This window comes from Denticeps clupeoides, unplaced genomic scaffold (genome assembly GCF_900700375.1).
Source record: "Denticeps clupeoides unplaced genomic scaffold, fDenClu1.1, whole genome shotgun sequence".
Classification (NCBI taxonomy): domain Eukaryota; kingdom Metazoa; phylum Chordata; class Actinopteri; order Clupeiformes; family Denticipitidae; genus Denticeps; species Denticeps clupeoides.
Window position 1 is genome coordinate 38,276 of NW_021629895.1, and position 10,711 is coordinate 48,986.

The 10,711-nt window shown below is 42.4% G+C and overlaps 2 protein-coding genes across 2 annotated transcripts in view; one reads left to right on the plus strand and one right to left on the minus strand.

The window, feature by feature from the left end:
- Window positions 1–2,755, plus strand: part of LOC114776753 (synaptotagmin-6-like) — a gene marked incomplete at its 5' end in the record, with an annotated part of 39,501 nt that extends 36,746 nt beyond the window's left edge. The window contains one exon of the mRNA XM_028966842.1: window positions 176–2,755. Coding sequence (XP_028822675.1) covers window positions 176–247 — 72 coding nt within the window. The remainder of the gene's footprint in view (window positions 1–175) is intronic.
- Window positions 2,756–3,622: 867 nt separating this feature from the next.
- Window positions 3,623–9,978, minus strand: LOC114776752 (olfactomedin-like protein 3B). The gene is made up of 3 exons (XM_028966841.1): window positions 9,851–9,978; window positions 7,053–7,326; window positions 3,623–4,634 (listed from the first exon to the last, which is right to left on the minus strand). The coding sequence occupies exons 1-3, from the start codon at window positions 9,968–9,970 to the stop codon at window positions 3,868–3,870; spliced, it is 1,161 nt and encodes a 386-aa protein (XP_028822674.1). The 5' UTR covers window positions 9,971–9,978; the 3' UTR covers window positions 3,623–3,867.
- Between the last annotated feature and the right edge of the window lie 733 nt (window positions 9,979–10,711).

Below are 10,711 nucleotides of genomic sequence, written 5' to 3' on the forward strand. Positions count from 1 at the left end.
GAACACTGATTCACCATTAAGCATGGTTGACTACTGGAATGTGAGATTTCTACTAAGCAATGAGGAGATTGGAGATGATAATAGGCTGACCTGGATGTCCTTGACATTCTCTGTGTGATTATGCATGTGTGTGTCCACGCACGAGTGTGTGTGTTTGTGCTCTGTCCTCCCGCAGTGGAAAGCCCGAACGGCGAGCTTCGACAGCCAAGGTTCCTGCCCCTCCCCCATGCCTCCTTCCAGCCCATGAGTACAGTCACATGTGACCTTGAAGGGCCCACAGCCTCCTCTCCCTCTGACTAGCTGTCTGTTTATCTGTATGAGGAGAAAACACACACGCAAAGCCCTACCCTCAAGTGTAGCCAACGGCTTCAAAGGCCTGTCCTACGATCGCTATCGACTGTGGCCACACTACATCGTTTGTCAGGAGAAGCCGTGGTTCCTCTGATCCCGAATCAGAGCTTGGGAGCCTCGTCTAGCCAGTGCTGTGCTGTGTACCTACTGTCTACTGAACAGCCACCCGTGTGTTCTTGGATAGCATTTATAAACTGTATATGGTATATAGATATATAGATAGACATACATTTCTGTGTCGTCCGTGTTGCCCTTCTCTGTCTCTGGGAGACTTGTGAGGTCATCTGTGAGTTCCCATCAGGCCTTAAAGGATGTCTCTTCATGATTGTGTCTCTTAGAATTTTCTTCTCTGTGAGACTTATCTGATTAATGGCAAGTGTAGAAAAAGAAAAGGATAAATGGGCTGAAAACGAGCCAGAGATTTTATCAATGGACAGGGCATAATGTAAATGAAGAAAGGGGTCTGGATGAGCTTAGCCTGAAAGTAACTGATAGAAGTTACGAGTCATTTAAACAAACAAAAAGAATAAGAAACTATGACTGAGCTCAACTAAGCTGCGGAGTTTATCTGGCTTTTCCTACATGAGGGAGGCAACGATGGCTGTCAGAGGCTGCCAGTCTGAGGAGGCGGCACGCACAGATCTCCAATCCAGCTCAGGTGTAGCCAAGAGTGTCAATAAGGGAGCATTAATATTCCGTCCGAAGATCAACACATCTCAAGAGACTGAATCTGAAACGAATCTTCCTCTTTTTAAATACTGTAGTTTGCCAAGCGATACCTAAATTACGGAACATTTGCCTTTTTCCTGTTTTCAGTTTGAAAAAAAGTAAAAAGACTGGGAGGCAGAGACACATTCGTTGTTATGAAGTAAAAATGGTCAAGGCCTTTTATATTTGCTTGTTTTCATAAGTAAATTTGAGTTGAAATCTGAACCTTTATAAGGTGTAGAGTGTCCTGTGTGTTTATGTCGGATCCTGTTATTTCATCTTATTCTAGCTCAATCCTTTTTTTTTTTTGGTTTGTTAAGAAAGCACAATACAAATATACGTAGTTCCTATATGAAAAATGTTTTTATGTCTTTTTATCCCGAGCACAAAATAACCATGTCATGTTGTCTGTAAATTATAAACCTGTAATATCAAAATTCAGTTTCAACATATTTTTATTATAGCTGCTGGAGGTCATAATTTGCCAAATCTAGATATATATTAATATATTTGTAGATTAGTGTATCTTAAATATCTATTAGAATATTAAGAAATATGATTCCTTCAGCTGCCAAATGGAGTATATAATTTTTATTTATTTTTTCCTATTTAAATTGCTGGTAGTGGTATACTTATCTTACTTATATTTATGTATATACTACATATGTATATTTTATGTATTTTAATTCGGCCCATACCGTCAGACTGGATTTAAGACTCCACTGTGAATCAGACTCCAACAGAGGTGCTGAGCGGCCACTGAGAGTCCATGTTAGGCTGCTGGAGAGAGCTGATGTACAGAGGTTTTGTGATGAGCACTGATTCTGCATCGTTCTTCATGTCTGAGCTTCAGCCTGAAGACATGGCAGGAATTGAGGGGTGGAATGGTGATGGCACCATTAACGGCTGTAGAGATAGAGGTCTGTGAAAATGTCCCTCTTGACCAGACCCCTTTCAGCCAAATGCATTTTTCTCCTGCCAAAAAATCCTAAATCACGAAACCCCAGACAAGTAGCAAAAGACCTGAGCATTACCCTGAAAAGAAATATCCTGCCTCATAAGACAAAAAGCCACTGTGCATTGCGAGGGGGTGGGAAACGGGGAAGATGAGGGGCTGGACCATGCAATTAATCTGTGTGCTGTGACATTTGACTAATTGACTAAATGGACAATAACGATGACTTATGACATCTGTTTGCATTCATCCCATCCTGGTCTGTTTCAGATAGATAGCGCTAAGGTTTACATATTTCTATGTCTCGGCTTTCAGCTCGTGAATTAGCACATTGACGGAGTAAATATCAAAAAATAAATATGGTGACTATTTTTAAATGGGATCTTTTGATTAGGACTGTTGTTGATTCAGTGTACATTGTGACCCTGTTGTAGGTGGAACTTGACTGAGCTTGTTCACAAGTTATTACTGATGTCATTTCTTCAATAAATATGTGCTGTGTGCTTTATTACAGTTATTTAAAACTATTGTCCTATCTCCTTTATATATACTGTAATAAATAACATTTTTGTATTGAAGATTTGTACTCTGTGTGTGCGTGTGTGTGTGTGTGTGTGTGTGTGTGTGTGTGCGTGCATATACACACACACATATACATAAAACAATTTCAGAACTGACTTCTTGTATTTAAGAAACCAAAATAAATCTGTTTGGTTGGTTGTTTTGGATTCAATCTTGAAATGTGTATGACTCCAATTATGTGGTCTAAAATATAATAAACTTATAAACTTTGATAAATCAAAAGCTTTTTATTAGTGTTTTCTGAGAACATAAACCAATACTATAGAGTCTGAATGACAGGATGCCGCTACCATTGTCACTGACGTCCGTATATAGCAGTATTCTCTATGAGTGTCTGCAGGCATCAGCCCTAATGGATCAAAATTGAAAAATGATTGCGGTTAGCGTGATTCAATACAGAACGAAAGGTGACCTTAATAAAAGCTTTAATATTAGCTGCCTGTGGATTAAAAATGAAACAGTTATTCTTTCATTATCTGTTGCTGTTGGGATAGATATGCTGTGGCCTTTTGCAATCTGTGTGGTGACATCAGAAATTAAATCGAGCACATAATTAAGCAGTCAATGACAATCAGGCCATTTAAAAGCCATGTCACAGTTTGCCGACATGCCATTGACTTTGTGATCATGTGTGTATTAGTTAAAGAGTTGGCAATTTTGGGTTTCAGTGCAAATCATTAGTTTAAAGAGGACTTTTGAAATAAGGACATCTACCTGTGATTTTCTGTCATCGGTTTTAAATTACACACTCGCAGGATGGCTTTAGCAAAGGTGCTGAATCTGTTTTCATAGACAGAGTGCTACCTTGAACGCAGTTAAACCCACAGTTGTGGAGGAAGAACACATGTAATGTCAAGGACATTTTATTCTGCTGCAGAATTTTGATGGAAACCTATGGCGCAATCTCTAAATTACTTGCTAAATAAATGTAAAATGAGAGCAGAAAGCAGCCAGAATATCACATTTGATAATATTCACTGGGGCTAAAATAAGTGGTCGTTTTTATAAATAGAACAGACTGTTGGATTATTGTGAGACCTTTAGTGCTCTTCATTTGCACAAATAAGTATACATTCTGTAGTTATAAAAATGTAGTACTGTTAATTTAAGATAATTGACTTTAGTCGCAATACATTATGTGCTACATTAACCATTTTGACCTATGTTTGTTGCATGGTGACATTTGTCACAAATTATAATTTTAATAACATTGCATAGTCTGGATTTCAATGTCAAATTGAACGTTACTAAGCCAAGCAGTCATAGATTGGTCAGTTTACAAAGACACCTTTTTTCTTCATGGACAGTTTATATAGGATTTGATATCCATCGTCCCAGGCATAGAGCTGCTTTTCATGGGGGTTGTACTTGATGCTAGAGTGTGTCCCATATCGTCGGGGGAAATACAGCAAAGGAGCCTCTTCAGCATTTACCATATCATTCACATCAAACACACACTGTATTCGTGAACGACTGGGGGGTTTACTGTTGTACACCACGTACAGAGTGCCACAGACCATAAAAGCTGACTCAGCGTTTTCCCGAGGGCAGCTCGTGTCCCACATCTGCTCGATGTCCAGCGTGTTGGCATCCATGCGGGCGAGGCTGACCTTGTCTTTGGAGCCATACAAGGCCCACAGTCCCTCCTCGTCGGCGACCAGGTCTACAATTGTCTCTTGGTTCAGGGAGAAGACCGGGCTGTGGTCGTCCACTGGGAAAACCGCGCTGTCCGCCATCGAGTCGTTTTGCAGATCGTACTTCATCACACGCAGCTCGGATCCCTCAGTCACATAGTAAACTTGGCCGTTGTGCACGGTGTGGCCTGTACCATTCCAGAACACTGGCAGAGTAATGGCCCGCGGGTCCGAGGAGGAGGAGAGAGCGCGCACCGAGCTGAACTCGTACAGAGTGTCATCCGCGGTCCCATTGAAAGCATAGACTTTTGCCGTGACCGCATCTCTGGTCCACGTGCCTTTGGGGCTGCCCATGCGTTTCAGGATCTTCATGGCTTTTATGCTGAACACAAGATCCATACAACCTGAAAAATTAAAGCAAAAAAAACATCTCAATAAAAAATTAAACCTCTTTCAGTTGTTTGCATAGATTTGCTGACATCGTAAATTTGAAGTGACGCCATTCTGAGGACAAATATATACTGCCATACTGATAGATCATCACATAAAACAGACTTTCATTGCTTATTCGCTCATAACATTATGTAGCTTATTAAGTGAGAGGACAGTATCTCAGGATATGTGTGACTGTTATATTAGGTACATTAATGTTAGATTTTCTTTGTCAAGATACAATAAACTAGATCATGGGAAACAGGGGAAGTGGTGGCCTAGAAGGTGAGGAAACAGACCCATGATCAGAAGGTTGCCGGTTGAAGGTTCGAATCCCGAGCCACCAAGGTACCACTGAGGTGCCACTGAACAAAGCACCAGACCCTGCTTCCTGGGGGCCTTTCGTGGCTCAACCTTACGTAAGGAATCGGGAAGGGCCGGGGTCTGCACTCAGTTCCCCGGGACCGGCAATCGTGCCCAGCTCACGCTGGATGCCGGGAAGGCTGTAAACATCTTGCTGATTTTATTATGCCATTAAAAAATGCCACATGCCTTCAAATCATTTAGTAATCAATTAACACTAAGTGTTGAAATATATATGTATAAAATATATATATTTAAAGCAAATTTTATTAAAATTGTTCAGATGTGACAATTTAGGATCATTTAGATAGGATTTTAGGACATTTCTTCTAAATTGATAATGTATGAGAAAGTCATCAATAAGTCACCAAATGAGGGAAGATCGTTCAGAAGAGTGGCATCCATCCCTCCAGTGGAACAGACTGGAGAAACTGAGATTTTCTCACCTGTTTATACCTGACATATCTATTTCAGTGTAACATGAAAACAGGAAACTGATGTTCTCAATCGATGCAACTCATCCGACCTGATGCAACTGAAATGCTAATTATTTGAAACCTCCGAAGAATGACCGAGCAGGGATCAGCTAAAAACCATGTAGGACTGTAGCCCTCCGGGGTTTAATACTGAACCGAGACGGAGGCAGCCATCTTGAAATAATTTTCATTCAGCCCGCGGTACCAGACAACAATTCATCCATCACCTTCCTGCTTGTGCACTCAGCGCTGCGATGCGGTAAGTGTTACGTGATGGCATTTCCTTGATGGAAAAAATGCTGTTGCACTAACAAGCTTTGATGTTGTATTTGAGTGTGCAGACATTTATCTGTTCTTCGGCTGAATATCTTACATGAATTCAGCGTGGCCTAATCAAAGGGGAGAGGAGCAAGCAAGCTGGAAGCCGGTAAAATTGAGGTGGAGATGAAAAAGGAATGAATTCGCATGACCCCTCTGTTCCGCGCCTCTGAGGAATCCAAAGTTTTAATTAAGAGTTACTTTCCTTTCTCTTGAACGATTTCTAGCAACAAGTTTAAAAAAAAATCCCAGAAGTGAAGTGCACAAGGTCAGTGGCATCCCTGCTATCAAAATGAAAATGAAGGGGCGATCCACAAATGTATCTCTTTTTTTTATTTCCCTTGGGCAATAATTGGAAAACTATTCCCATCATTTCAGGGGACTTCCATGAGACTTTTAAATAAAACATTGCAGAATTATTTGCAATTGTGGTCTTTGTTTTAAAATAAAAGGCATGCATACGTGATAAAGCTGCCAAAATAAATATATTCTGGGGTCCCTCCTCTGTCAGATAAGCCTAGTAGCCGGCATTAATCCGATTTCTAAACTGCACCATTCTTCCCTCTTCTTGCTATTCCTCCTGTCCTCCTCTGGTAAAATCTGGCAGGGATTAGTGGAGAAAAGGATCAAGGGGTGAAAAGGCAAACAAGCAAGAGAGCGAATATGTGGGTAGCGACGTCAAATTCAAACCGACTGTTTATAGTCACCTGATCTTGCTTTTCAATCTGGTTAAGTCATCTACAATCCTTCCAAGTCAACTGTGGAACAATGATGCTGATTTGTGGGAACTTTAACATCCTTTTTATCTGGCTAAAATTCCATACATCCTAAGTGCACAAATCTAGACGGTTCAAAGGAGCACATCTTCTTCCAACAAGACGGCACTAGTGTGAAATGCAAGAAAATGCAAGAACAACATTTCGTTTTGGAATGCAGTGTTAAATTTGACTTTTTCTTGCTGTGCACGCAGAAGCCATGAAATCTGGTTATGAATGCACTCCGTGTCTGTACCTTATTTTCCAGTAAAGTGGTTTTCCAGACGGATGACTGGCAACCTGGTATGATGCATAAATGAGGGCTAAATATAACCAGGCTTCGGCAGCCAAGCCTGTGTCAAGGATAAAAAGATCAAAAGGGAACATGCAGCATGTTCCTACTGAGTTCCTGTAATGTGATGTGTCTGTAATGTCTCCTCTCCTAATCGATTACTGTCCCACATTGATGTTTCCTCACCTCTCAACTCTCCAGTTTTCTTCATCTTGCCCATGGGCTTCTGCTCCACCATCTTGTCCTCGGCCTTGCTGCAGGGTGGCGGGGGGTTCTTTGTCTCAATGTAGTCCATCTCTCGCTCCATGCGCTCCACCTTCCCCCCCGCGCTGTCCAGCTCCTGGCGCAGCTTGTCATGGTCCCTGGCCAGCCGCTCCATCACGTCAGCCGCCTGCTGCCGGAACTCCTTCAGGTCGACGCCGTAACGGACCGCCTGCTCCTGCCACACTGAGATTCGTTCCTGTCATCAGGGGAGACGCGGCACCATGTTACATCAGAGGCTAAGACACCTGGAGCTGTTTATCCCTCGGGAACAGCCGGCCCCTGTAGAGAGGGCCGCCCACGTCAAAAACTTTGCAGAGTGGATCCCCTGATCCAGCTGGAGAGCATCATGTGTCTAATCAGTGGACTCAACCTCAAGAAACGTGCCAGACCGGGCACAGCATGCTGGGAGAAAGTGTTCCATTCCCTAGCAAGTGTAGCATAATCATGCCACAGTTCATCAAGGTTGGAAAAGTAACAAGCCCCAGCCACCGAAGGCCTGTTGTCACTGGGAGTACAGTATTGGCTATGCGATAGAGAGGGGGGCTGAAAATGGAATTAATGGGATTCTCCCCTCTGTAACTCAGAGATTGGACAGGAATGAAAAGCCCATTCTTGAAGACATTTGCTTCAACAGCACTGTGAAGCAGCTGATCTGTCCCTGAGAGGGATAATAATGAAGGGAGGATTTCACAAAAAAAATTATACCTTGTGTATATTATATTTATTTTTATATAATCTACCTCACACAAAAAAAGGAACATGACTTCTGAATGTGCAATTCGCTGAAAATAAATTACTAAAGAATAATAATAATTGTGCCAAACCAGCCGTACAGATGTAACATATATCCCCTTTCCCAATCTTAAACTGGCCAGATTCTCAATTTGCCCAGTGCTCTATAGCACGACTCAATCTTGTGTGCTGGGAATCGACTGTGCGCTTTTAAAGAACCTGTATGTTGAAGCAACCAGGAAGCCAGAGGCAAAGACTGCAATTTCACGAGGTTTCACGCGATAGTGGCCAGGGAGAGACAGATGGTCTCTGAGGAAGGGGACTACACATGAAATTGATGCTAGCACACAGGCAATCTACAAAGACGATGACTTGAGTAAGTCTCAACAGAACAGATTGCACTTCACAGATCTTAGATGCTCCTTACAACAGCTTCGGTCAGTAGAATGAGGAGCAGCCTCTTTCGAAACATTTCAAACCAGCTGACTGAGGGCCAAAAAAAGCCAACACTGAGGGACATATTTCAATGCTTTTTCCCCATCATTGTACACTGTCCATAAAATATCTGGAGACTTGTTGCATGCCTTGTACCAATTCCTTAAAATAATAATGAATTGCTGTGAAATGACACTGCGCATTTACCTGCACAACTCTCTTGCTGGACATAAGCACCTTGCAGTCTCATTCAGCACTGGAAGGATCCTCCAGCCTCCTTTTATTTCTTTTATACATTTGATCAGCTTTATCCATTTGTCCTAGACAGTTAAAATATATGTGACTAGTTCATCTAGTCATTTGCTATGCCAAAATATGGCCCTGGTTTTTAAATCTTTTTCTGGCATTTACTTGCTATTTATATTCAACTGATTACATGGCTGGCTGAATAGCTAGAATAGATATTCAGATATTTAAAAAAAAACGTTTAAAAGCCCAATTGCTACAATCCACATGACTTAGCAGCACAAACCATTCCTGCAATCTGGCAAGAACTCTACACTGACTGGAAGAAAATAAAATCATAATGGATCTAATAGATATAAATTGAAAGGTAAAAAATATAAATCTAAAAATATAAATATAAAAAGGATATAAATATAATTCGTATGCTAGTATTTTACAACAATATATCATTTAAATGTGCTTTTCTGAGATATGTGATTTCATTTCATATGATTAGCCTGCAATAAAAGGTTATGAGTTCCGCCGATAATTGTGTTTAACAGTCTCCATGAAAATCAACTTCTGTTTGCAGCAATGAAGCAATCGTGAACCTTGCAGTTTCTTCAAAGTCGATTACGCTGTGCAATCTCTTCGTAACCGAAAACACATTTTCAAAGCCCCGCTCCCTCACCTCAGCTGCTGAACCCCACAGAACAAGAAGCACCTCGAGTGGTTTCAATTCAGCGTCAAGAAAACAGCTGAGCTCGCGGAAGCAGCCCGCCCTGGGGACCCTGTCTGCTGCCACACTGACTCAATGCCAGGGACAATGAGGAAAAATCGTCCAGGGAAACAGAATCCAACCTCCTCATCACCCCCGATTGCTTTCTTTTACGCTGATCAGTGGTCCAAATGAGTGTCTGAGGAGGCGCAGTGGAGACCAGCGTGGAAAGGGTGTGGGAGTGGAGGCTGCCGAGAAGTGGCAGGCAGCACGCGGTGGCGTGTTCTGTTCTGGGGCTTCAGACACTTTGATTAGCAGGCCAGAGATTGCGCTAATTGGACGTCCGCGGCTGGAACTAACTCTTGGCTTGGCACTCGTCACAGATTCACGGAAGGCCTGCAAGCCATTGTAATCCCCCCCCCTGCTCCGTGCCACCCGCCCTCCCTGCCATTCCTCAAACGTCCACCCTCCTTCTATTCAGACTGACTCTACGGCCATTTCCCAAGTAAGTACTAACTTCAAAAGTCGATTGTTCAGATCTTACGGCTCGCTCAGTGTAATCTGCCTGGAAGGAAAGGATTCAGTAGACGTCTGAGTCGCTTCATCTTACCTCCATGGCTTGCATCCTGTTCTCCAGGTAGTTCATGAGGCCCTGGTAGTGGTACTGGGCCCAGGAGGGATGAAGCCTGGTGGAACTGATGAGGAGGAAGAGTGAGATGAAGACTCGCATGGCGCTGTGCTTTTTGGGCCTCCGTAGCTGGAGAGAGGTCGCTCCTACAGGATCCTCGTACTCCAGCTCAAACTTGCAGCTGGTGCTTCCTGCTGGATTCGGAACCTCTGACTGTGTGTGGTGTGTGTGTGTGTGTGCGAATGTGGAAAGGGACTAAGGAGAGGGGCTGCTCTGGAGTTTCAGGCTTGTTGGCTCTCTCACTTGGCTGGAATGTTTTTACAAACGGAGAAGGCGGAGTCCTTCATCCTGTGCAGAATGTTCTTCCCTAAACACACCAACCAGTAAATATCTGCAGAACTTCTTGTTATTATTTTGTTCATTATCTCCCCATTTCATAGATGAGCCTTCATTTGATTTATATACAAAGACTTATGCTGTGTTTCTGAAGAGATGATTCAGCTGGTTTTGCTGGTCACCTGGCATCTGACGTCGTTTGCATTTCTCTGGTTTATTATATGTTTAATATATTTTTATTGAGATTCATGTGCAAATATATACTTTGATGCTTTCAAAATATAAAGGTGTATAATAGATGGTTTCACAATCCTACTTATTCAGCTCAAGGAATCTGATTCTACGACGAAGAAGAAACACTCCAGCTGATTAATAATCTTTTTCTGTTAATGATCAGACAGAAGCGGGGGACCTCGGCAGACCTCAGCAACCCACACATGCTGCCTGGTTCATGAGACATATGGCTCCCTCCCACACACTTAAAAAAAAATAGATCTGCCTCACACC

Bases quoted from the DNA above. Each gene is read 5' to 3' on its own strand.
- LOC114776752 (XM_028966841.1), bottom strand. From the start codon at position 9,970: ATGCGAGTCTTCATCTCACTCTTCCTCCTCATCAGTTCCACCAGGCTT. The intron at 7,327-9,850 runs GTAAGATGAAGC...CCCTGATGACAG, and splicing joins ACAGGATGCAAGCCATGGAG to GAACGAATCTCAGTGTGGCA. The intron at 4,635-7,052 runs GTGAGGAAACAT...TTAATTTTTCAG, and splicing joins GAAAACTGGAGAGTTGAGAG to GTTGTATGGATCTTGTGTTC.